The sequence below is a fragment of the Peromyscus eremicus genome, chromosome 12 (genome assembly GCF_949786415.1).
Source record: "Peromyscus eremicus chromosome 12, PerEre_H2_v1, whole genome shotgun sequence".
Lineage (NCBI taxonomy): Eukaryota > Metazoa > Chordata > Mammalia > Rodentia > Cricetidae > Peromyscus > Peromyscus eremicus.
The window spans coordinates 61431592-61457896 of NC_081428.1; the positions used below are offsets into that span (position 1 = coordinate 61431592).

Here is a 26305-nt window from a genome sequence, read left to right on the forward strand (position 1 = left end):
GCAGCAGTAACAGAAAGGATGCAGTCCAGCAGCTCCAGCAAAAGCAGGCATTCCGGGGCCGACCGGCTGGTGCTCTTACAGTCAGACTGTAGAGCACATTGCTCACTTGGGCCTGGACTGTGTTGGCCTTAAATGATGGATCCTAGGGTAGGATGAAGCCTCCGTAGAACTTCATTGACCAAAATAAGTGAAGAGGTGGTTCCCCTCTGGAAAGTGGTTCCATTTTCAGCAGGTCATAAATTCCAGGCAGGTGCAGGTGCATATGGCCATTTGCAGACATAATCTCACAGTGGAGATTATTCTAGCAACTGCTTAACTAATTGTCCTCTCTAAATGCAGTCTCCATACTGTTGCTTATTTAATTTTTCAGAAACGAAGTCACTGCAGTGTTTGCTCAGGGATGTTTAGCGATTTCTTCCCCCCTGTAGTTTGTATATACAATGGAGTTTCTTCAGCCATAGTGATGAAGTTATATTGTTTGTGGAAAATGGACGCTCCTGAAGACAATCATATAGTCCGTCTCAGAAGGTTAAACATCCCATTGCCTCTTATTTTTCTCTCATTCTTATTCTTTATAGATCCATATATAGATCATAGATGTACTGATGACATGAACGTAGAAGTGAAACTGTCTGGGGAACAAAGGGGGCAGTGGGAGGGAGGAAAGAGGGGAACGCAGTGGGGTGTGAGGGCATGTGCTCACAGCACAGTATATACTTGCGTGAAAACAGTTTATAATTAGGAAGAATGTCAAATTGTAATACAGAATTCAGCAATTAAAGAGAAAAAAAGAAAATACAGTCCCAAGTCCTTACACTAGTATTCAGTTTGAGTTTGAGTCTCTCTGAAGTTCCTAGTCAGGGCTTCGTGACAGTCGGTCACCTAGACTTTTCTCAGCCTTCTCAGCCTTGCTTCTGAGCGCTCCTTGCAATGTCTCTCTCCCTCTTTGCCTGAAGAGCTTAGTCATCCTTTAAATGATGCTCTTTAGCCGGCATTCCTGACCTGTTCTTTCTATTTCTCCGTCACAACCCTCTCTTTCTCTCCGTTCATTTTCATGTATCATCGTTTTCCCCCTCCGTGCTTTTCTTTTGCACCTTGATAAGTCAGTGCATAAGGACGTTGGTAAAGCAGGTGATCGTGTGAATTTTGAGCGTCCTGCACTCTGTAGTTCAGTTTGTATCAAACACACTCCTGCCCCTTTCCCTACTCCCTGCCTGCAGATGTACCCTTGAAGCTTTGGGGAAAGTGCTTTCATCAGAATGCAGGAGGGGGAGGTATGTCAGCTGATGGCAGGTACTAGATGCCTCAAGGCGGTAGTCTTCACCCCACTGCTGTTTCTCTTTATGGCCATTTATCAGTTCTTCTACAAGATGGGTTTCTTTTTCTCCTCTTCCTCATCTTTGCCACCTTTCTCTTTTAGTTAATGTAATTAATTAATTTATTTTGGTTTTACAAGGCAGGGTTTATAGTTGTTGTTTTTTTTTTCACTCTTTGGGGGTCCACCACCCAGCTACCAAATAAATATATGGAGACTTATTCTTATGAATGCCCGGCCTTAGCTTGGCTTGTTTCTTTCCTTCTTACTCCATGGCTGGTTGGCTGGCCCCTGGTATCCTCCTCTCCTTCTCCCTTTCTTGCTCCTCTACTTTCTCTTCTTTTTCTCCTTCTATTTATTCTGTCTGCCTTGCAGCCCCGCCTATCCCCCTCCTGCCTTGCTATTGGCCATTCAACTCTTTATCAGACTAATTAGGTGTTCTAGGCAGGCAAAGTAACACAGCCTCACAGAGTTAAACAAGTGCAACACATTTTTGCATCATTAAACAAATATTCCGGGGCTGGAGAGATGGCTCAGAGGTTAAGAGCACCGACTGCTCCTCCAGAGGTCCTGAGTTCAATTCCCAGCACCCACATGGTGGCTCATAGCCATCTGTAATGAGATCTGGCACCCTCTTCTGTATACATAATAAATAAATAAACCTTAAAAAATATAAAAAAATATTCACAATAAACAAATATTCCACAGCATAGAAGAATGTAACACATTTTAAACTAATATCCCACAGCAAGGGTTTTTCTGTATAGCCCTGGCTGTCCTGCAACTTGCTCTGTAGACCAGGCTGGCCCCAAACTCAGAGGTCCGCCTGTCTCTGCCTCTCAAGTGCTGGGATTAAAGGCGTGCGCCACCATGACCCACCTGACCCTTCTCTTTTAAAATCATTTCCTAAAGTGTTTCATCGACTTGTCTGGTTGATGATAGAACCTGCTTTGACAACATGATTGGCACTAGCCACAGGTAGTAATCAAGGTAGCAATTTTTAAGTTTCATGAGGAAGAATGGTCTATTGATAGCATAGGATATGGGAATCCTAACAAAGGAACAATAGTCAAGCAGATTATTTAATATCTCTGAGAAGAAGTTCAGCTAGAGCTGAACCTGAATCCCTCAGGAAGGGACAAGAGAAGAGAGAATTCTACGTGGAGAGATCTGGTGACTAAAGTCCCAGAAGTCAGAGTGAGTTGACTCTGTGTGTGTGATATAGAGCACACTAAGTGGACTTGGTTGTATTTAGGTTGAGGAATTCCAGCAGGAAGGTTAGTATTGAGGTTGACCAAGTGATGGCGAATATGTGAACTCCATGCTAAGGAGCTTGTTTGTCAGCCATGGGTAGAGTTCTACTGTAAGGAGTTCCCCTGCCTTTTCTTAAATCTACTTATCATTGAAATTCAGTCATTCCAGTACCATTCAATTTGGTAGCATTGGTGAGGCATTTGTTGAATAGGTATTTTTATAAAGCTGTCTAGAGATAATGCTTATTTCTTCCTAGAACAGGGCCAGCCAATGGCTAGGTTCTCCTGCATGCCTCCGAGTTGAGAGACTGTACAATAGAGTCAAATATGTTTCCACAAGCATATTATTTAAGAAGCAGCATAAATATTTAATCACAAAATCTAAAAGTTAAATCCTACATAATTAAGAACAAATTATATAGCTAGATATAAAGAAATGTTAAACTCAAGTTAAGTATGGGAGTCTCTTGCTATCTCTGTGTTATCAATAATTCTTTCTCTTTTATTTTCTGTCTTTCTGTACCTAGAGGAGGAACCAGTTCTTTTTAGAAAGTATTTTCTGGCTTTGAAAGTCCCAGGGGCTTGCCTAGTCAGAGTCTTTCAGCACGAGAAACCTTTTGACATTTGAGTATTTAAAAATCTTTTATGGTACTTTCCAGTTCTTGTTTGCTAATGTGGTTCAAATTGTTGCTTCTTTTTAAAAATTTTGTTAATTTTTATTTTATGTATATGAGTGATAATTTTCGCACACGCGTGTGTGTATGTGTGTGTGCGTGTATGTGTGTGTGTACCCTCAGAAGCTAGAAGAGGGTGTTAGATCCCCTGGAATTGGAGTCACAGACAGTTGTGAGCCACCATGTGAATCATGGGAGCAGAGTCCAAGTCCTCTGCAAGTGCTCTTAACCACTGAGCCATCTTCCCAGCCCCTGGGGATCCTTTGCTAGTTGGTAATCTCAGAAAAAGCCTAACAACAACTCCTCTCCTTTGTAGTCCCCTCATATCACCAAGGTAACACTGGTAACATGTTTTTTTAGTATGTCTACATTGAGATCAGTTCTCTCTCTTTTCCTCTCTCTCTCTCTCTCTCTCTCTCTCTCTCTCTCTCTCTCTCTCTCTCTCTCTCTCTCTCTCTTTCATAGCTGTGGAAAGCCTTTCTGATCAAAATTTAGTTCTTTTCTGGTATTCTATCATGTTGGTATCATGTCCTACCCTCCATCTCAGGGATCAAATCATTGTTTGACTTGGTACAGCCTGACCTCTAACTGTGATCTCAGTAATGATATCCATCCTAGATAAATGATGTCTTGTGAAAGGGATATGCTAGAGTAGTTTCCTTTGGCTTCTTTTTAGGGTCTGGGACGTAATTCAGTAGATGAAGGGGTTGCTCTGCAAGTGTGAGGCCCTGGATTCTATTCCTAGTCCCTATGTTAAAAACAAGCAAGCAAACAACAAAACCAGGTGTAGTAGGTAGCATGTGTTTGTAATCCCAGCTCTGGGACACTGAGACAAGCAATTCTCTGGGGCTTGCTGGTCAGCCAGCCTAACTGGAGCATCAGGCCTCAGGATCCCAGTGAGAGACCTTGTTTCCAAAAAACAAGGTGTCTTACTCCTAAAGAACAGCAGCTGAGGTTGACCTCTGACCTCCGTGTGTACCTGTACAAATACACACGCGCGTGTACACACACACACACACACACACACACACACACACACACATAGAGGAAAAGATACTTGATTCTCTGTGGTGGTCTCTTTACTTACATCTAATGGATTAACTTCAAGTTAATTTAGTATCTCAACTCTCTGAAAATATTTCCATCGTTAAGCTAGAGAATACTAAAAGGCATACTGTAACTATGTAAGTACAAATGTTAAAGGCTTACCATTCTTCCAAATGAGCATCTACCAAGCATAGAGTGCTTGGGATACCATAGGAGAAGAGACACATTTCTTTTTCATTTGGTATCTCAGGGACACTTTCTTGTGGGAAAGTAAGGTTCCTGAGCTTTGTCCAGAGGACATTATTGGTAGACCTGAGTGCTCAGAGGTTCTAGGACTTCCGTGTTCTTTGTAGAATTTTGGGAGCAAAGAATGATGTCTACTTCGTGATAATCTTTAAGAAGTTAAAGTAGTACTGACCCAGAATGAGTCAGAACACAGGTATGCAGCCTCTCGCTGAGCCACACTAGCTGTTAGGCCTGTAAGACTTGATTGTAGTTTGTTGGGATGTGAAAACCGAGTCTGTCAAAATAGACCAGAGGTTGATTAGCCCTGATGATAGGAGACAGTCAGTGAGCAGCCGTTGGTAGTCAGCCTCTGGAGTGGTATAGTTTCTCATAATGTAAAAATAAATGGCATTTTAAATGATTACTTCAGTTCTGTGGGCATTTCAGGACTGGTCTAGAAATACAAGAGAAGTTGGTGATTCAATGTATTGTTTTTGTTTTTGAGACAGAATGTCACTCTGTTGCTCATGCTGGCCTGGAATTCTCTTTGTAATACAGGCTGGCCTTGAGTTTATAGCAATCTTCTTGTCGAAGCCTCCTGAGTGCTGGGATTATGGATGTGAACCACCATGCCCAGCTGGTGATTCAAATGTTTAATAAGGAAAAGAAAACCTGAATGTCTCCCAGTTCTAACAAATTCTTGTTTACAAGGCCTTCAGAGCAAAAGCCCAATGTGCCTGACCCCGCCCCCCCTTTATGGATGATTCTCCTATCCTCTCCCTATCAATCATTCATTTTATCTATGGATGATTCTCCTACCCTATTCCCATCACTCATTTTATCTATGGATTTTACTTGTCTGCCTTTACTCATCCACTTTTCTAAAATTGCTCAGAAAATGCACAAAAGATTAGTTTTTTAGTGATAGAAAGGATTTTAATTCAGGATCCATTCTTTACTAGTATTTACATGATATAAAATAGTTATGATAAAGTTTCCTGAAGAAATCTTCACTGTTTCCTATGATCGCCATGAAAAGAGGAAAGAGCAATCGTCTAATAATGGAAAGGAAGATAATGTGTGCTGTGTAATAATTGGGGGCCCAGGAGGTCAAGTGTGACACATCATCTCCTTGTGTTTTCCTTGTCCACTTTGACCAGTACATCCAGGGCCTGCATTCAGTTGCACTTGGTTTTGAGTTTTTAATTGCTTCAAAGCTGTGGAGAGAAGATGCTAGGGATTTAGAGGGACCTGGAAGATGATGGGGCAGCAGTTTTCTGACTTTTCCAGTGAAGTTTGTCAAGTAGTCTAGGAGAACGAGTGACTTCAGTGCACGCCTAAAACCTTTTTTGTTTTAATGTTCACTTACAAATCACGGAGGGGGAAAATTTCATGGTTTGCCTGGGGATGTAGCTCAGTTGGTAGAGTTTCTGTCTGGCGTAAGAAAGCTCTGGGTTCGAGCCCTAGCTCTGCATAAAATCAGAGCTGGTAGCACACACCTGTAATGTCGGCACTTGGGAGGTGGTGGCAGGAGGCTCCCAAGTTTGGTTCTGCTCAGCTACAAAGTGAGTTTGTGTTCTTCCCTGTAGTACTTGTGTATATGTTTGAAGTGCCCTCTGGCCTTCACTGTGCTCTACTTAGTACTTGGGAATACAGTGAAGAAGAAGCAGGGTTGGCCTGGGTTTATATCATAAAAGATTTCTGATTTGGGCCAGGGGAGATGGCTCAGTGGTAAGGGGCACTTTCTACTCCTCTACTGGACCCAGGTTTGATTCCCAGCACCTACGTGGCGGCTCACAGCCATCTGTAGCCCCAATCTCAGGGGATCCAGTGCCCTCTCTGGCCTTCACCATTACCAGGCATGGCTTGATCACAAACATGCATGTAGGCAAAACATCCATACACATGAAAATAAAGTTTTGAAAAAGATTTCTGATTGTGGGTGGATGTCTCATCTTTTGCTTATGTATTATCATTATTCAGAAGTGGTTCTTTTGTCTTGTTTTGTTGTTTTTTGAGACAGGGTTTTTTGGGGTAGTCCTGGCTGTCCTGGAACTAGCTCTGTAGACCAGGCTAACCTGGAACTCAGAGATCCACCTGCCTCTGCCTTCCGAGTGCTGGGATTTAAAGGCGCACGCCACCATCACCCAGCTTAGAAATGGATCTTAATGGGTTGCACTCCTAAAATCACAAATAGCCACAATATGCCATGTAAGTGTGAGGGTTTGAGCCTTTATAACTCTAATACTCTCAGAGTGGAGCCTTATGTTGAAGTGAAAAACTAATAGAGGAGAGAATGTCAGGATGTAGGGCAAGAGACTTTTTTATTGTTGTTGTTTTGGCATGGATGGTCTGGATCAGGTACAGCAAACTTAACTAACCATTGGTATGATTTCAGGAGGGAGCATTGGCAGTTGCTGGGTAATTTGAAGACTACTGTGGAGGGTTTGGTGTCATCCAACTGTCCCAATGTCTGGTCCAAGTATGGTGGCCTGGAGCGACTTTGCAGGGACATGCAGAGCATTCTGTATCACGGGCTCATCCATGACCAGGTATGTAGAATTTACTTTCCCCCATCTAGTTGGCTGGATCACTTGGAAAACAGTTGCATTAAGTTGATTGGCTGAGAAAAGAGGAAGCCCGCCAGTTTGTGTGAGTTCTTGAGTACAGAACCGGGGCCATGTGTGTGCATGCATCTGTTTTTCTTCCCTCTCTCTCTCTTGCGTCCAGATCATCTCACTTAGCGCCTGATATGGCATAGATGTCAGAGGAATGAGTAACCTGCACGTCAGCAAGAGGTCAGGTCGGTTTGTTTCCTGTAGATTCTGTAACAAAGATGAATTCACTGACTAGTTACAGATTGGTTATCTTTCAGCCCTTGAGGTCAGAATTCTCAAATATATAAGTTTCATTAGGCTCAAACCAGGGTGGCCGCTGTGCTGCTATCCTCCAGGAAGTGCTAAAAGTTTCGTCCCTCCTTGTCTTTTTCAGCTTCTGGCTGTGCCCCTCGAGTTCTTCAGCTGGCGGCCCCCACTTTTTAAAAACCAGTAGCATTGAAATTTATGTCCACTTTTATATCACCTTTCTATGAGCTCTGTTTACCTCTCCCAAAGAACCCTTGTAATAACATGGGTCCCACCTGGATGACCCTTGAGGAGACACCTCAAGTTTACTAAATTAGTCACATCTGAAAAGCCCCTTTGGCCATAAAAGGTAACAGTCACAAGTCCTTCTCTACATTCTAGGGCCTTGAATATGGGCATCTTAGAAGACTTTTGTTTTTTTTTGTTTTGTTTTCAAGACAAGGTTTCTCTGTGTAGCCAGCTCTGGCTGTCCTGGAACTCACTTTGTAGACCAGGCTGGTCTTGAACTCACAGAGATCCACCTGCCTCTGCCTCTTAAGTGCTGGAATTAAAGGCATGTGCCATCACCACCACCCAACTTTTTTTTTAAGTAACAATTTTTTTTAAATTTTATTTACTTTTATATTTATGGGTATTTTGCCTGAATGTATGTCTGTATGCTGCAGGCATGCTTGGTGCCCTCAGAGACCAGAGGAGAGCTTTGAATTACCTGGGACTGGAGTTACAGATGCTTGCAAGCCGACATGTGGATGCTGGGATTAAACCCAGATCCTCTGGAAAAGCAACCAATGCTTTTAACCACTGAGCCATCTCTCCAGCCCCTAGAAGACCATTTTTATCATCAACCACAGTCAGGAAGATTTTCCTCTCCTTTAATTTTAGTCTCGTTTTAGCACAATTGCTGCATATGCAGGGCCCCGGGTTCAAGCCCCAGCACTGAAGTCACTCCCTTGCTCAGTTAACCAGTAAACAGAAAAACCGTACTCTCTCTCCAAGCCCCGCCTCCCCCATGTGGAGTAAAGGAAGACTAAGCCAATGCAAAACACTTTCAGTCTCTTTCATCCAGGAAATGTTTCTACTGAGTAAGAAGCTGAAACTCCATGTGGTCAATTATTCTGTACTTGGAAGGTTTGACCCAGAGACCGGTGTGCGCTGTGGAGCTAGTCACTTAGGCTTGATGAGTTTGCTGTAATTAGAGTTAATGTTTCTTGTTTGAGCCAAAACCATCCTTTCTTCCTCTGACTCTGGATTTCCTTAAATTTAGACTTCTGTGGTTACTTTAAGTTAGTAACAGGGTAAAAGAATTGTATACTATCCTGGCAGGGCTAGCAGGAATCCATACTTGAGATAACTAGAAAGCTTTCGCAGCTATGGAAGGGCTAGTGAAAACAGGAAGATGGCGTGAGTGTCAGGGGAGATGACTGAGTTGTCTGGATTTCCTCTTTGGAAGCATCCCAGGACACATCTGAGAAATAATCGAAAAGTTTCAGAATGTATTTTGAGCATTACTTTATAGACAGCTGTGTGATGTTTCTGAATGATAGGGTTCTTTTTTAAGATTTAATTATTTTTTATGTGTACAGGCATGTTGCCTGCATGTATGTGCAGTGCACACACAGGCTAGGAGATGGCCGCCGCTCTCACCTTGTTATTTTCTTAGTTATTTTTGTCATTTAAAATTTTCGTCGTGGTTTTCAGCATACATTTTATTTGTTCTTTGACAGTTTTCCCGTATATACAGTGTATCTTGATCATATCCACCAATGGCTTGCCAATCTCATCTCCCTCTACCTGGATACCCCCCCATCTTCATGTCCTCTCCGTCTTTGATAGTTTGTTTCTATGACCCACGGGGTCCAGTTGGTGCTGCCTGCTGGGATGTTGACTGGTCTTGTTGGCCCGACCCTGTGCAGGCCACTGCAGCTGCAGCGAGCTCCTGAGTGCATCCGTCCTGTCGAGACCACAGTGCCTCACCGCGCCCTCTCCGTCCTCTGGTTCTTTGTCCTCCTACCTCCTCTCCGTCAGTGTTTCTCAGCATGGGGCAGTGAGAGGAACGTGCTGATAGAGAGATCCTGTTTAGGACTGTGTCTCAGCTCTCTGCCCGGGAGAAACCCTGAGCTCCACTCTCCTAGCCCAGACTTCTCTCGAACCTTAGGCCCAGAGAATCCACAGATGTTCCTTCAGGGATAGCCTTTAGCTATCTTAAGTTCCTACGTCCGAAGCAGAGCTGGACAAAATACTTACGGAATGATGGGAATCCTAGTCTCTGGCCAGCCAACCTAACCTGTTGGACCAGTTCAAGGCCAGTGAGAAACCGTGTCTCAAAAACTAAGGTGGACAGCACTTGATGAGTGACACACAAGGCTGTTTTCTGACCTCATGCATGTATGCCTGCACACATATGTGCTCCTGCACATATACAGATTCAGACTTCACTAGTCCACACATAATTGAGTGTCCTTAAATACCCATCTGCCCATGCCAGGGATTAATATTCTTCCCAGGAAGTGTAGGAGGCTTTTTCGGACCTCCACCAGCTTCTAAATCATGACACGGAGACTTATTAGTTATAAATGCTCAGCCTTATCTTAGGCTTGTGCCACTGGCTCTCATAACGTAACCTGTGTTTTGCCTTGGGGAGTTTTTCTTTTCTTTCATTCTGTATGTCCTACTTCCTGTTTCCTCCTTGGCTGGCTGGCTGGCTCCTGGCGTCTTCCTCTCTTTTTCCCTCCTTCTCTCTCTCCTGAGCCTAGATTCCTCTTCCTACTGATTCTTTCTGTCCATCAGCCCTGCCTAGCCCTCTCCTGCCTGCTATTGGCCGTTCAGCGTTTTATTAGACCGATGAGGTGTCTTAGGCAGTCAAGGTGACACATCTTTACATGATTAAACAAATATTCTGCAACGTAAACACATCTGTGCCCAGTTCAGTCTTCCACAACAAGGAAGTCCTTTTTACCAGAACTGAGTTTCTCTTTTCTTTTTTATCTGAATTTATTTTCTGCTAGCAATCACACTGGAAAATATCTGATCAACTAATTTTAATAAAGTGCATCCAAGGACTTAGTATGTTGCCCTCCATTCTAAAAATAGGGGCCTGTTACCTCTGAACAGCGGCTTTGGTTCAAATAGTCTTAGAATTCACTAGAGAAGTTGGCTTAATAATTCTGAAGGTGAAGCTGTATTTCTTAAAGGACTTTGAAGATCCCCACCCAAACTTAGGCTTTAAAGAACTTTAAACAAATATCTGTCTAGGAATTTGGAGGCAAAATAATATGATAGACTGGCAAACACCATTAGAATCACAGAAAAACTAGATCAAAGTCTAGGCTCAGTGTGCAGGTTCTTGGGAAACAAAGTGACATAGTGATTTAAATTATGAACATTGACTCATACTGCCCACATTTTATTCACACTTCAACGTGGTTAATATTAGGTGAGTTACAGAGCCCCTTGTACAAGCTTCTGTTTCTCATTTTTGAAATGAGATAACACTGTTGCCTGCCCCTCTGCTGTGAGAATTCTAATGTAAAGCTCCAGAAGACACAGGTGTCTGTCAGCCTCAGCTGTCTCAGAACATGGCTTCACTTCTTTCTCATCTGTAGAAATAAGGGGAATGGCATTTACCTTTTAAAGCTCATCTATAGAATAAATGAAGTGGCATATGAATGTGTCCGGCACAGCTTGTGGCATATAACCAGTGAGATGGTCGGCAGGTAAAGGCATATGCCACCACACCTTACAACCCGAGTTCAACTCCTGAGACACACTGGACGGACGGACGGAGAGCACTAACTGCCACACGTGGTCCTCTGCCCTCCACAGATACCACAGCAGGTGGGCATAAACACACAAAGCTAATAATAAAAAATGAAAAGAATTCATTAATAGATTGGTTTCCTATCGCATGTTGTCCTGTATATAATTAAGAACATTGAAGATTTGAAAACAACTTAATTCACTGAAATCTTAATATATTCTTTACTGCTGATGACCTTGCAGTGCTGTTTAAGAGAATGATACCCATGTTATCTAATTCAAGGACCAATCCTCCTTTGACTACCTAACTTCAGTACGGTTGGCCACCATCATTTCTTGATGTCACAGAAGCATTGTCCTACATATGATTGGTCTTCAGTTTCTACCCCTGGAACTTCTTCTTGAATTAAACATTTTAAAATGAAGCGTCATTTATTTATTTGGGGGGTACATGCATGGGAAGATCAGAAGCCAGCTTGCAGGAGTCCGTTCTCTCCTTCCATCACGTGGGTCCTAGGGATTAAACTCAGGGCATTAGGCTTGGCAGGTACCTTACCTCCTTTGCCCCTTACAGATCTTTAAAATGGATTTTTATGTGTATGGGTGGTAGCCTGCATGTTTATATGTACCATGTGCATGCAGAAGAGGGCGTCGGAGACCGAGGACCTGGAGTTACAGATGCTTGTGAGCAGCCATGAAGGTGAAGGGACCCGATCCCAGGTTCTTTGCAAGACTAGCCAGCGCTCTTTTATATTAAAGGCTTATTTATTTATTCTGCTTACACGTATGCCCCCCGATCCCAGGTTCTTTGCAAGACTAGCCAGCGCTCTTTTATATTAAAGTCTTATTTATTTATTCTGCTTACACGTATGCCTGCAGGCCAGAAGAGCACACTAGATCTCATTACGGATGGTTGTGAGCCACCATGCGGTTGCTGGGAATCGAACTCAGGACCTCTGGAAGAGCAGCCAGTGCTCTTAACCATTGAGCCATGTCTCCAGCTCCCTAATGGATTTTTAGAAATGGAGTCCCTGTGTGTTCGTGTCTCCTTACTCTGTTTTCTTGAAGCGGTCTCAGTCTCACCCATGCGTCTGTGACCCTCAGCTCAGACCTCGGTACCCAGTTCTAGACCAGCCGTCTCCTCTGTATTATCATCTGGCTCTCCCTCCTGCCCAACAGGCATGGCCGAAGCTAAGTATATTTTCTCCCAGGAGATTGCCTTTCATCTTGGTGTTCTCTATGCTAATTTGTAGTATTGAACTACCCAGTGTTCTGCTCAGAAATTTGGGATTTGTGCCAAAACGTTTTGTTAAAAACAAAGTGCCAGTTTCCCAGGCTGGTGACCAAAATAGCTGCCCGATGAGCAGTGCCACCATTCAGTGGTTCAAGTGTCGCATCTTGATAACAAAAGGTCTTTTCTTGGCCCTGTTGCTGATTTTACATCGTCACATAGTAACCTAACTAGATTCCATGATAGTTTCACCATCTGTATGTACCACAAAAGGAGAAATGTTGATGAGATTCTCACATAAAACAAGCTCACAAAAGCAAAATGCTATAACATATCTTGTCAGAGTTCTCAGGAAGCAGTAACGTCTGTGAAGGCACCCATTTATCTGAATGAAAAACGTTCAAGAATGTGTGTGACCACTTACAAAACCAGTTAGTGCCGGGAAATGGAAGCAGGGACAACCACTTGACACACAGACACACACAGCATGTAGAGGCACATAGCACATAGAGGCTCTCGTAGGAAAAAAAAAACAGAAACAAGCTCCATGTCATTTTTATTGCTGCTCTGTGACTTGTTATGGTCTAAGAATTCAAGTCGGTGTCAGAATTGTTTTCTCCCTGTTGTTTCCTTTCAAAAAGCTTAGTGCTTTCAAAGGTTTCAGGGTGCTGTGTCATCAGCAAGCTATTCTGGGTGCTGTGTCCTTGGAAAGGGGAAGGGACAGGATGATTCACGTTGGTCATGTCCCCCCTTTGTTTTCATAAGGATGTGGTACAGATCCGAGTTGTGTTTTGTCTTAATCACCCGGGGCCCCTGGGAAGCTGTGACGTCATGACCATTTCTTAGAGGGATCTCATTTTTGTCAGCCTGCATCTGGGATACCTTTCACTCCTTTTGTAAGGCAAGGTATAACAATGCCATCTCTCTCTGTTCTGCTGCCTAGAAATCTAGAGACAGCTCCCGAGATGGCTTAGCTGAGTAGGAGTACAAGGATCCCTTCCCTACCTCCAAGAAGAAACTGTGCTTAGCAATATAGACACAATAAAAATTTTTAATGATTTATTTTTAACATGTATGAGTATATTGTCCACATGTTGTATACATGTGTACCATGTGTATGCCTGGTACCCATGGAAGCCAGAAGAGGGCCTTGGATACCCTGGAACTGGAGTTTCCGGCAATTGTGAGCCGCCATGTGGGTTCTGGAAACCAAACCCAGGTCCTCTATAAGAGCAGCCTGTGCTCTTAACCTCAGAGCCATCTCTCCAGCCCCAAGGTAGCCTGATTTTGTTTGTTTGTTTGTTGTTTTTTTGAGACAGTTTCTCTGTGTAGCCCTGGCTATCCTGGACCTTGATCTGTAGACCAGGCTGGCCTTGAACTCAGAGATCCACCTGCCTCTCTACCTCCTGAGTGCTAGGATTAAGGGCATGGGTCACCATTGCCTGACCATGATTTTTAAAGTAATAATAATAAAAAAAAGCTATGGGCTTTAAAAAATATGCATAATATACTCTTATTTGTTGAAACTTTGACATACGTTAAAAAGACTCAGAAAAATAAATACCACCCATAATCTTAATACCAAGTAATAATATCTACTGTAATAATAATATCTACTGTAGTAATAATATCTACTGTTTAGCATCCTGTTGGATGTTCTTATTTTTTTCTTTTATTTTTCTTTATATTTAAATTCTTATATTTAAATTATATATTTATATATTTATATATAAATATATTTATATATTAATTCTTATATTTATTATATAAAAGGCATAAAAATGCCTTTTAAAGTAGTTAAGATTGTACCATATGTATCAGTAGATAAGTTACTTTAAAATGTTTAATTTTTGAGTAGATAATACACTTTACATGGTTACATGGCTAGAACATTTTGAGTATCAAACCATATGGTGGGCCAGGTGGTGGTGGCGCACACCTTTAATCCCAGCACTTGGGAGGCAGAGGCAGGCGGATCTCTGTGAGTTCGAGGCCAGCCTGATCTACAGAGCGAGATCCAGGAAAGGCTGCACAGAGAAACCCTATCTTGGAAAACAAACAAACAAACAAACAAACAAAAAACCCATATGGTGGAAAGTCTTTGATTGTCTTCTGATCACATAAGTTACTACTTTTTTTAGTAGCTTCCATCCAGAGAATGTATACTTATGACAGTAAGTACAAATAACTTCTTGTTATTCATCCTCAGTTTTGTTTTGGTTTTGTGTCTTTGAGACAGGTCTTGCTGTGTAGCCCAGGTTAACCTCCAACTTGAGATCCTCCTGTCTCTGTCCCCTTTGTGCTACCTTTATAGGAATGGGACACTGCACTCAGCACCTGGTTTTTATTATGTGTGTGAGTGTGTGCATGTGTGTGTGTGTGCATACACACTGAACATGTATATATGATTTTAAACAACAACCAAAGGGCCAACAAGATGTCTCAGTGAATAAAACTGCTTGCTGCCAAGCCTGACAGCCTGAGGGACCAACATGGTAGAAGCAGAGAGCAAATGCCCCAGTTATCCTCTGACCTCTACATGTACACTGTGGCATGAATCTGAGCAACACACACACACACACACACACGCACACGCACACGCACACGCACACGCACACGCACGCACGCCCAGTAAATGAATGTAATATTTTAAAGTCACAATTTGGGATCAGTTACAAGATATGTCCATTGAAAAGGACAAAGTGTGAAACAGTGGTTCTAACATGCTAATACCCTGTATAAAAACCTCTGGAGAAGAATGCTATGCCTTCTTTCAGCAGCTGTTGTCTGTAGCTCTTCATTCGGGGGTGAGGCCCTGTGACATCTTCCCCTCCACTTTGGGTTCCAGCTGATGTCCTTGTGCAGGTCTTGTTTAGCAACCATGTTGTTAGGACTGCGTGCAGCTTCCCTGTCACATACAGAAGTCGCCGTGTCAAAGCAGACATCCTAGTCCTCTGGCTCTTACAACATGTCTGCTCCTCCTTCTGTCCTTCCTTCATGTTCCCCGAGCCTTAGGTGTAAGGGCTGCGTTGTAGATCACATAATCTGTTTTAAAAGTTTTTTACATTTATTTATTTATTTATTTATTTAGAGGAGACCTGTACTCAGAGAGTTGGTTCTCTCTCTCTGCCATATTGGCTCTGGGGCTCAAACCCGGGTTGGCAGGCAGGCTTGGTACAAGCACCTTTACCCGCTGATCCTTGTTGGCTGGTGTACAATCTTTTGAATGTGCTCATTTGTTAGTATTATGCTGAGGAGCTTTGCATTCCTGTTCATTGAGAATTTTGACCAACAGTTTTTTTGTTGCATCTTTGGCTTTGATATCACTGTTTTTTAGAGCTTTGGTGATTTATCAGTGGAGCCATCTGGTCCTGAGCTCTGTTGTACTGGGACACATTTTATCAGTGATTTAAATAGTGTCATTCATTGCTCTGTTCAGGTTTTCTGTGTCGTCACAGTTCAGTTTTGGTAGACTAACTGTTAAGAAATTTAGCTAACGTTGCAGGCTTTCCAGGGAATTGACACATAATTGTTGACAGTGGTTCCTACCACTGCACTAGTTTTAAGAACTGCCTTGTAGGAAACCAAATGGTGAAGAGAAAGGGAGTAGAAGACAGCTAGTGTTCACTGTGTACCTTTTTTATCATGTGCGTGTTAATACCTATTCAGAACAGTGGAGGGCTCCCACACAAGTGTGAGGACCTGAGTTCGATCCCCAGAACCAGTGTGGTGCTGCTGCTCACTGTAATCCAGTGCTGGTGAGGCAGGGACAGGTGGCTCCTTGGGCTTTCCCTGGCCAGCCGGTCTAGCCTATGAGTGAGTTCCAGTGAGAGACCGTCTCAGAGCTACGGGAGAAGGTGCTCCTGAGAAACTTCACTCATCGTTGACCTCTGGCTTCTGTGAACGTGTGCACACACGTGTACCCATAGACACAAGAACAATTTAAATAATTTTAAAAGAGTAAATGTGGGCCGGGCGGGGGTGGCACACACCTTTAATCCCAACACTCGGGAGGCAGAGGCAGGCGGATCTCTGTGAGTTTGAGGCCAGCCTGGTCTACAAAGCAAGTTCCAGGACAGACACCAAAGCTACACAGAGAAATCCTGTCTTGAAAAAACAAAAACAAACAAACAAAAAGAATAATTGTGTGTGTATTCCTTTGCTTGCTGCTGCTGGCAACCTTTGTTGAAGCAAAGGAAAGTTATTCTCGTTTTCTCTCCCTCCCCCTTTCCCTCCCCTCTCCTTTCCTACTCCTCTGCCTCTGCTTTGTTTTCTTGTTTGTGAGGATAGGGTCTCACTATGTAGCTCGGGCTGGCCTTGAACTCAAGACCCTCTGCCCCCACCTCTCAAGCACTGGTATTACAGAGGTGTGCTGCTATGTCTGGCTTTTTATTTCTCTCTTTTGCTGTCAATGGCCAAATGGGATTTTGTCCAGGTGGGTAGTGACCTGCCCCTCATGTTGGTGTTTGTGTGGCAGGTGTGTTGGGGGATTTTGTCCAGGTGGGTAGTGACCTGCCCCTCATGTTGGTGTTTGTGTGGCAGGTGTGTTGGGGGATTTTGTCCAGGTAGGTGGTGACCTGCCCCTCATGTTGGTGTTTGTGTGGCAGGTGTGTTGGGGGATTTTGTCCAGGTGGGTGGTGACCTGCCCTCATGTTGGTGTTTGTGTGGCAGGTGTGTTGGGGGATTTTGTCCAGGTGGGTGGTGACCTGCCCTCATGTTGGTGTTTGTGTGGCAGGTGTGTTGCCCCCAGGCGGATTACTGGCAGTTTGTGAAAGACATTCAGTGGCTCAGTCCACCCTCAGCCCTTCATGTGGAGAAGGTAAGAGCGGAGGGAGAGCTGGCTGGCTGGGGTGTGGCTGCAAGTCCTCACTGGCATGCAGATGCAAGAGTCTTTCCCCCCTGGGACGGAGTGCGTCCAGTTTCTTTTAACTGTAGGAAAGAGATGATCTCTGTAGCACTGACTTAGAGGGAAGGTTAACCAACCGACCGTACAAGGCCATTATTCCAAGTTGCTTCTTCACCTCCTGGGAAACGGGTGGAAATGGTCTAATGGAACACTTTAAAAAAAGAAAAAAATTAGGACAAATAGCAAAAATTTCCCTAAAGAAGTAAGGGTAGTCGGACAGTGGTGGTGCACGCCTTTAATCCCAGCATGTGGAGGCAGAGGCAGGGGGATCTCTGTGAGTTCGAGGCCAGCCTGCTCTACAGAGCGAGATCCAGGACAGGCAAGGCTACACAGAGAAACCCTTGTCTCAGTTTAAGAAAAGAGGTACGGGAAGTGCGGCTCTCACTGCAGCTGTTGAGAAGACAGTGGCCAGAGTCCAGTGGACTGAGCGCTGCCGTAAAAGCTTTGGCTGCTTTGGATTCCTGTGTCTCCAGCTCCACATAGCGCTCCAGGTTTCCAGTCAGGGGAACAGTTGAATGAAGTCAGGTGACTTGGCCAAAGATACACAGCTGGTTCTAGACTAATCACTGACGATTTTATGTATGCACTTAATTTTTCTTGTAGGAAAATTAAATGCATCAAGATTCGATTAATGAAGTGACTCTAAGATATCCATCCATCGTCCCCCTTTATTTCTCTTTGGCCTGTTGTTTCCTGGGCATCCCAGCTGTTGATTTATTTATTGCTGAGATGAGGTCATGAAGTATACTTTTCCCCCCTAAACATTCAGAGACCAAAGCCACAGGGCTTCACCCTGCCTTTCTGTGTGTGAGAAAAGGTCAGAACCTGCTGTTTTCATCACCTTCTCCTCTTCTCTTCACTGAGGTGGAGTTTCACTAGGTAGCCCAGGCTGCCCTTGACCATGTGATCACCCTTCCTTAGCTTCCCGTGTGCTGGGATTGACAGGTGTGTGCTGCCACACTTCAGATGTGGTGTGTAGCCTTTTCCCCTGAGGAGCTTGCTGACATTGCTCTTGATGCATTTTGTGGTACTGGCCCTGGCTGTGAGACCTTGTTCTTAGAAACACTGAAGGAGGAGGAGGAAGTTCCGAAGAGAGACTGTTATGGCCACAACCAAAAGGAGTGTATAGGTGGCTTCTCTTAAGAGAATCTGTAGGCTGGAGAGCTGACTAAGTGGTTAAGAGCACTTGGTGCTCTTGTAGAGGATCCAGGTTCAATTCCCGGCACCCACATGGTGACTCACAACCATCTGTAACTCCAGTCCTCAGGCTCTGATGCCCTCTTCTGGCCTCTGCAGGTACTGCATCCATGTGGTGCACAAACTATATTCAGGCAAACACTCATGAACATTGAAAAAATTTCTCAAAAAAATGTTTAAGTGAATCTTTGGTGGTCTACACAAGCCAAGACTTTTACCACATTTCTCTCCAGAGGCTCTGAAATAGAGGACTCTGTGATGAGGGAAGCCAAGAGGTCAAGCGCCTTCGAATCCTTCCTGTGACTCTCCTAGAGATACCTCTTTGGAACTAGAACGTGAAGAGCCGAGTTTAGCAGGCTTGCTTCTCCCGAGGTCTGGTAGAGAAGCCATCCTCTCTTCACTGCCCTCCCGGATCTTCCGGAAGCTAGCTGGAGGCGACACCTAGGGTAGCCGACACCTAGGGTAGCCTTCCCTCACGAATGGAGTGTCGTTTTCGGTCACTAGGCTGTACCTGCCGGGCTGTGTGTTCTGACTCCCGCCTCTCTGCCTCCCCAGTTCATCAACTTGCATGAGAATGGCCAGAGCACTGCTGCCGTGAGCGACCGGGCTGTGGCCGAGCTGTGGCTGCAGCACAGCCTGCAGCACCACTGCCTGTCAGCCCAGCTCCGGCCTCTGCTCGGGGACAGGCAGTACATCAGAAAATTCTACACAGGTGAGTGGAAGCTGCTGGGCTTTGCGGGTACTCCCTGTTGACCCCCTCTCTCTGTTCCTCTGTGGATTGCTCTATACCAGGTCTCCATAGCCACCCATGCCAAGTTGTCCCTGTACCGATGCATGCAAACCGTAGGAAGAAACGCCATCAGCTGTCCTGTGTTCTCACTGTCCCACTGCCCTCTTTACAGCTGCTGCAGAGCTGGGCAGTAGGACCACTGTTTTCTAATCAGAGAGGCTAGGTGACTTGCCAGGGTCACACAGAGCCAGGGTCTTTCTGGGCCTTTCTGATTTTGGAACTTCTTAGGTTAGACTGCATACAGCCGAGGTTCTCCTATACTGTACTTGTCCCCACATCCTTTCTCTCCACAGTGACATGCTTTTCCTCAATTCCGTTTTATTCTGTCTTTCTCTGAGCCTCTCTCTTCATCACTGTGGTACGTTTTTTCTTCCTAGAAACTGCTTTCCTGCTGAGTGACGCCCACGTCACAGCCATGCTCCAGTGCCTGGAAGCAGTGGAGCAGAACAACCCCCGTCTCCTGGCTCAGATTGATGCATCTATGGTAAAGGGGGCAAAGAATGACCCATGTCTGTCCTGGGCCTCTGCACCTCACCGTGCCGTACACTCCTCAGCAGCCAATGACTTCCTTACTGAGGCGGTTGTGAGCTCAAAGACTTTCATTTGTAAAAATGCTCGGAAAGAGCTGGGTGTGGTGGGACCTGACTCTTGTCTGAATCTGCTCTCTGTTACTGTAATAAAACACCCTGGCCTAAAGCAACATGGGGAGGAAAGAGTTTATTTAGCTTACATATCCTGAGTCACAGTCCATTGAGACTGGAACTCAGGGCAGGAATGTGATGCAGAGGCCATGGAGGAACGCTGCTTACTGGCTGCTCCCCACGGCTTGCTCAGCCTGTTTGCTTACAGAACCCAGGACCACCTGCCCAGGAATGGCACCACCCACAGTGGGCTGGGCCCTCCCCATCAATCATTAATCTACAGGCCAACCCGATGGAGGCGTTTTCTCAGTTGAGGTTCCCTCCTGCCAGATGACTCCAACTGTGTCAAGTTGGCAGGCACCTGTAATCCCAGCACTTGGGAGGTTGAGGCAGAAGGGTTAGAGTTTGAGGCCAGCCTGGACTATATAGTAAGTTTTAGGCTAGCTTAGACTGTGAGATCCTAGCTTTAAAATAAAAAAAAAAGGAAAGGGGAGGGGAGTAGAGAAGGATGGAAGGGAAAGGTGAACTGGTGGGCCCCAAGTTCCCTGAGAGACCCTGTCTCAGAAAGAAGGTGTTGAGTGATAGAAGATGACGCCCAGGATTGACCTCTGGCCTCCACATGTCTGTGCGCAGATGAACACACAGACACATGTATGAATCTGTGACCTACCTACGAAAGAACAAAGTGAGAAAAGAGGAAGTCGCTAGGGGCCAGGACTAGGCAGAGTAACTCACTGTTGTGATCGGAGAGACTAAGCACTGGGAAGACTAAGAGGCAGGAGGATAGACACAAGTTTGAGGGCAGGGAGGTTTCAGCAACATCATGAGTACCAGGCCAGCCCAGGTGACATAACAAGGCCCTGTCTACAAAGAAAAAAAGAAAAGTCACCGAACCACACACACACTTGTCTTCTCTCCCAAGCTTGGGTCAGGTGCTTGTAGGTGACATGTATGACTTAGACCACCACTCTGTCTGACCTTTGACTCCACATGCATCGTTTTTGGTATGTATTTACGTGTGGTGTGTGTACATGTTTGCATACCTGTTCCCATGTGTATGGATGTACATGTGTCTTTCTGTATGTGGAGACCAGAGATTGGTGTTGGGTGTGTCTTCCTCTATTGCTCTCTGTCTTCTATACTGACCCATGGTCTCGAGATGAATCTGGAGTTTGTTGATAGCTAATACAACTAATCAGCTTGCCCCTGAGATCCTCTGTCTGCTTCCCATGCAGGCTGCCATGCCCACCTGGAGTTTACACTGGTGTTGGTTCTGTGAATTCCAGGCCTCACGCTTGCCGAGCAAGTACACTTTACTCCCTGGGCCTTCTTCCCAGCCTCCTGTGCATACTCTTAGGTTCTCTGTTGCACTACTTAGAGGAGAAAACATCCTAGAGGGATTCCAGTGCAGGAGCTGTAGTGTGCAGCCGCCGCCCTTCACAGTTCCACTGGTGTGGGCTACGGTAGAGGTAGAGGGGAGCTGTGCTGCAGCCCCTGGCTCTGGTCCACTGTCAACTACCAGCTCCTGTCAGCATTCTGCGGTACTGAGTGTCCGTCCTCTGAGGGCCTCCATGCCTCATTCTGACATGGTTTCTTTTGTGTTTTAGTTTGCCAGAAAGCACGAGAGTCCACTGCTGGTGACAAAGAGCCAGAGTCTGACAGCTCTGCCTGGTCCCACATACACCCCTCCAGCCAGCTGTGCTCAGCAGTCCTGCTTCGGGTCCTCCTCTAACCTCCACCAAGCCGTGCCCAGCCACAGCGCAGGTAAGGGGCAGATGATGTGTAACTGCTGCATGTATTTTAGGCCGGGGAATTCAGGGCTTGTGAGTCCTCACAGGCCAGAACCTGCTTTTGTTAGTTTGTTTTTTAACCTCTCATCTTTTCTCTCTCTGTGTCTCTCTCTGTGTCTCTGTGTCTCTCTGTGTTTCTCTCTGTCTCTCTCTGTCTCTCTCTCTCTCTCTCTCTCTCTCTCTCTCTCTCTCTCTCTCTCTCTCTCATTTGTTCGTTCTGTTCTGTTTGCTAAGGTAGCCCAGGCTGGTATGAGGGTGGGAATGGGCAGTCCTTATACGTCTCTTCACATCTGGAAAGTAGAGAGCCTTTGTGAGAGTGACCACAGACTGGGACTTGAGGCTTGGGCTGGTATAAACTGGTATAAATGTCTTTGGAGTAGGCATCATAAAAGATACACAGCAGCAGTTGCTTGATGTGGTGGAGCAGGGCTGTACTCCCAGTACAGAAGATAGAAGCAAGAAGATGGTTACAAGTCCAGGGGTATCCAGGGCCGCATAGTGAGACCCTGCCTCACAGGACAAAACAGAGTTAGTCGGGGCTGGCCTAAACTAATTCTGTAGCATTACTGAAGAAACAGCAGAGACGTCCTTAGCAGCTCTTGAGCTTCTGCTGCACGTCGCAAATGAGGTCTGCAGTTTCTGACATCTTTAGTGTGCCTGCACTGTGCTGGGCTCTGCTGGGATCATTTGATCTCTAAAGCAGTCCTGTGAGGTTGCTCTTCCCGATAGTTCTCTCATTTTGAAGTGGAGGGATTCATGCTGAGGAGCAGCAAAGCCACTACTAGCTCAAGTACCCATGCCCTCCTCACCTTAGCTGCTTCTAAGTCTCTGTTTTACCTGAATTGACTTAGCTTGTCTGAGTGACACGTGTGCTGAGTGCCCTTACCGGGGACCTGTGTACATCCTGTCGATCCCCAGCTCACCTTCTCTCCCCTTCCCCCTTCTTGATATCCCAGAGAGAAGATCCACTTCCTTTTCACTTTCTGGCTCTCCCTGGAAACCTCAAGAAGACAGAGACCTCCCCTCCCCAGCCGAGAGTCAAACCGCCCAAGCTCCACTGCTTCCGGACTCGGCTCTAGCCCAGGATTCCCCACTGACCCCACATGAGATGAGTTCCAGCACTCTGACCAGCCCCATGGAGGTGTCCTGGGTCAGCAGCCGAAATGACTCCCCAAGCGATGGCAGCGAGGGGCCCGAGTACCTGGCCATTGGCAACCCAGACGCGCACGGCGGGACCGCCAGCTGCCAGAGCCACAGCAGCTCTCCCTTGTTCTCCTCCAGCAGCTCTCAGAGGCCCGAGTCTGCTGCCTCTTCTTTAGGGGACCAAGAGGCGGGGAGGCAGAGCCAGCCGGGCGGTGTCCTGCGCAGGTCCAGCTTCTCCGAAGGGCAGACGGTCTCGGGCGCCAGCGGGACAAAGAAGAGCCATATCCGCTCCCATTCGGATACCAACATTGCCTCCAGAGGAGCCACAGGTGACGACGAGCACCAGCCGCTGGTTGGCTGGGTTGTGTCATCCCCTGAATTCAGGGCTGGAGGGAGGGCTTGCTCCTGAGGCTCTTCAGATAGCTGAGAAGAGCCATTTCTGGATGACATGTTACTCTGCTCTGTCACCAAAGACATTTAGCATGTAGTATGAAGACTAAGTATGTTGTGTGTCTTCCTTTATACGATGCTACATACTAAGTGCTTCCCTGATTCTTCCATAGTTCTTAGCATTAGAATAGCATGAGCATCGCAATTTATGTTTTAACTGAATCCCCAGATTTAAGCAAAGTATTGAAGAGGTTTACAGATAATCCTGTTAAATTCCTTCTGTTGTCATCCCTTAGAAGTTAGGTCAGGGGGAATGGAGAGATGGCTCAGAGGTTAAGAGCGCACTGGCTGTTCTTCCAGAGGTCCTGAGTTCAATTCCCAGCAACCACATGGTGGCTCACAACCATCTATAATGAGATCTGGTGCCTTCTTTGGTGAGCAGGCAGAACACTGTACACATAATAAATAAATTTTTTTAAAAAAGAAGTTAAGTCATGATGTAATACTAAAGCAGAGTACTATTAGGGTTTCCTACTTATAATAGGGATAATCATGAGTAGGATGGGTGGTGTGACCCTGGACCAAATAGATGGGGCGGCTGCTGCCATTAACTCAGACGGAGGCACTCAGACAAGGGCCATTCACCCTGCAACCTCCCTCACAGAATGCTAGCTGGTAGCAGGCAGCAAACCTGGATGTGGGCAAGCCGAGTCTTCTGCTTCTGCACCATGCTGCCACCGACCTCCCTGGGCAGTTGGGGTCTCTAGGCTTTGCTTGGGTGTCATCTTAGTAGAATCTCCTTTATAACAAGTATAACACTATTTTTTTTCTTAATGCCATTATGGGTCAGAAAAACCCCAGATAGAAAATAGAAAAATAAAATAGAACGTACTTAATGAGACAAAATAAAGGAGATTTTCATGGGCCACTGGAGCTGCCCTTGTCTCTGTAATTTCTAGAAAGATGGGAACTCAAGACCTCAACTAAACCCTGGATAACAGACTTTCTTCTCTGTTTTCCTTCAAGAATTTAACATGACTTATTTGAACTCCTTAGGAGAAAATTTCCAGGTCAAAGCCTCTTCCATGAACTTTCTCACACGTAAAGAGTGTCGGGATTAGATCCTCAGGTCCCATGTACTGAGTGCCCGTGTCTGCTCTACACAACGAGGGCACTGGCCTTTGAGCATACAAAACTTCCCTGCTCCCTACACCCCAGTGTTTTTTTTTTTAAAGTGATCTAGGGATTGAACCCAGGGCCTAATTCATGCTGGGCAAGAGCTCTCCAGAGCGACATTCCCGGCCTCCCTGGCTCCATTCTTGAATCTGTGTGGATTCCAGAAACCATGGTAACCTGCATGGGAAAAGGGAGCCAGAGAAGACCTGTGCAGAAGGGCTGAGCATGGGTCTTGTAGCTTCTTGTCACCCCTCCTGCAGCCCCGGCGCTCCCTCCTGGGAGTTCATGTCCCCGCTGCCACCAGGTAACAGTCCCTGGGCTGGTTGGTTCTTTCCTCTCTCCTTCTCACTCTAACCTTGTTTGTTCTGTCTGGATTCTCCTCTGCACCTGTGTGTTTTTATCTGCAGGAGGCCCCAGGAATATCACCATTATAGTTGAAGATCCCATTGCAGGTTTGGGAGCCAGTCCCTCACCTCTTCCTCCTTCTGTGCCTCTGTGACCACCTCGCTTAGTTCAAAACCTCCTTTTCCAGTCTGGTGTCAAATCAAGTCTGGCTAGTTTGGATCCTGTGGTGGTGCTGGGACCCGTCCGTAACAGGGCACTGCGGGTCGTGCCCCAAACATGCTTCCGCACGCCCTACTCACTCTACCTAGCTTCTGGAAGCCATAGTCAAGAGAAAGTGATTCTGCTTTGCCCAAGGGTGAAGCTGAGGCCTGCTGTTCATCTGAGGCCTCTCGATGGGTCAGTGGCAGGGTGTTTCTTGCCTGAAGACTTACTGTAGATGCCTTTGTTTTCCTTGACTTAACACCAGAATGTGTTTCATTCCTTTTATGTGGTCTTGGATGTACTTGCATGATTTTTGCCTGTCCGAGAATCCCTGTTCCCTTCCCCCTTCACCAGCCTTCATTCCCTTGTGCCTCTGCATACTCCATCCTAGTCACTGAACATTGTTCTAGTAAGTCTGTTTTGTTGTTTTATTCCCCCTCCTGGTGGTTTTCAAATAGAGATTTGTGTTCTATTCTGAGTACTATAATGATGGAGTTATTAATGTGTGGGTATGTGTCAGTAAAACCGTGGTGAGGGAGGTCTGGAGACCACAGCCTCCTAGTAATGGAGAAGTCACTGAGTGTGTTAGCTTTGAAAAGAGAAAATAAAAGAAGAAGAAAATCTGCAGACACCGAAGGAGAAGAAAAACTGAGAGAAAATAGACTTTGAGTGAGTGAAAGGAAATGCTGAGTCAGTTGACTGGGTGCCCTTAGGAGTCAGTGACCTCAGTGCAGAAGCCCCGTGGCTTATGTAGTCGAACAACACAGGGATGGTGTTACAGGTTATGTGATGTGCTGTCGGGCTAGGCAGTGAAACAGTCTCTCCCGTTGTTTCTTACCAAGGTATCATGGTGATTGCTGGCTTTTCCTTAGCTTAGTGGACAGAGCAGAGCCTACTGCCAGAGCCACAAGAACACAGAATCACTTCGTGTGTGTGTGTGTGTGTGTGTGTGTGTGTGTGTGTGTGTGTGTGTGTAGAGCAGCTGACATTTGGCATTATTCATGGTGGGGAAACGGTTGGTTATGGTTTAGGCATCTGCTCTTCCCAAGCATATTGCTCACGTCTCAGGCATCCACTGCTTTTCTTACAATGGCACTGGACATTTTTATTTACTTTTGAATATCAGTTTCTCATATCTTATGACCCCTTTGACAACTTCCCCATCCCCTTGTTCTTGAGACTGGACTTAAGTTCACTATGTAACTGGTCCTGGCCTCAAGACTCGTTATGATCCTCCTTCACTCACTTCCAGGTGCTAGGATGACAGGCATGTGTCCCCATGCTCAGCATCAGCCTGCTCTTGAAGTCTCTCCTTCTCTCTGGTGACTAAATCCTTTGGTTTTGAAGTCATTATCCTTGGC

The 26305-nt window shown here is 45.6% G+C and overlaps 2 protein-coding genes across 2 annotated transcripts in view; one reads left to right on the forward strand and one right to left on the reverse strand.

The window, feature by feature from the left end:
- The window catches only part of Fyttd1 (forty-two-three domain containing 1), a 48911-nt gene extending 44426 nt beyond the window's left edge, over positions 1 to 4485 (reverse strand). Inside the window, exon 1 of the mRNA XM_059277297.1 lies at positions 4452 to 4485. Within this exon, the coding sequence (XP_059133280.1) occupies positions 4452 to 4470 (19 nt within the window). The 5' untranslated portion in view covers positions 4471 to 4485. The remainder of the gene's footprint in view (positions 1 to 4451) is intronic.
- Positions 1 to 26305, forward strand: part of Rubcn (rubicon autophagy regulator) — a 57870-nt gene that overhangs the window by 3961 nt on the left and 27604 nt on the right. Inside the window, exons 2-7 of the mRNA XM_059277299.1 lie at positions 6913 to 7066; positions 17101 to 17184; positions 19024 to 19180; positions 19636 to 19742; positions 21507 to 21663; positions 22646 to 23161. Of these exons, the coding sequence (XP_059133282.1) occupies positions 6913 to 7066; positions 17101 to 17184; positions 19024 to 19180; positions 19636 to 19742; positions 21507 to 21663; positions 22646 to 23161 (1175 nt within the window). The remainder of the gene's footprint in view (positions 1 to 6912; positions 7067 to 17100; positions 17185 to 19023; positions 19181 to 19635; positions 19743 to 21506; positions 21664 to 22645; positions 23162 to 26305) is intronic.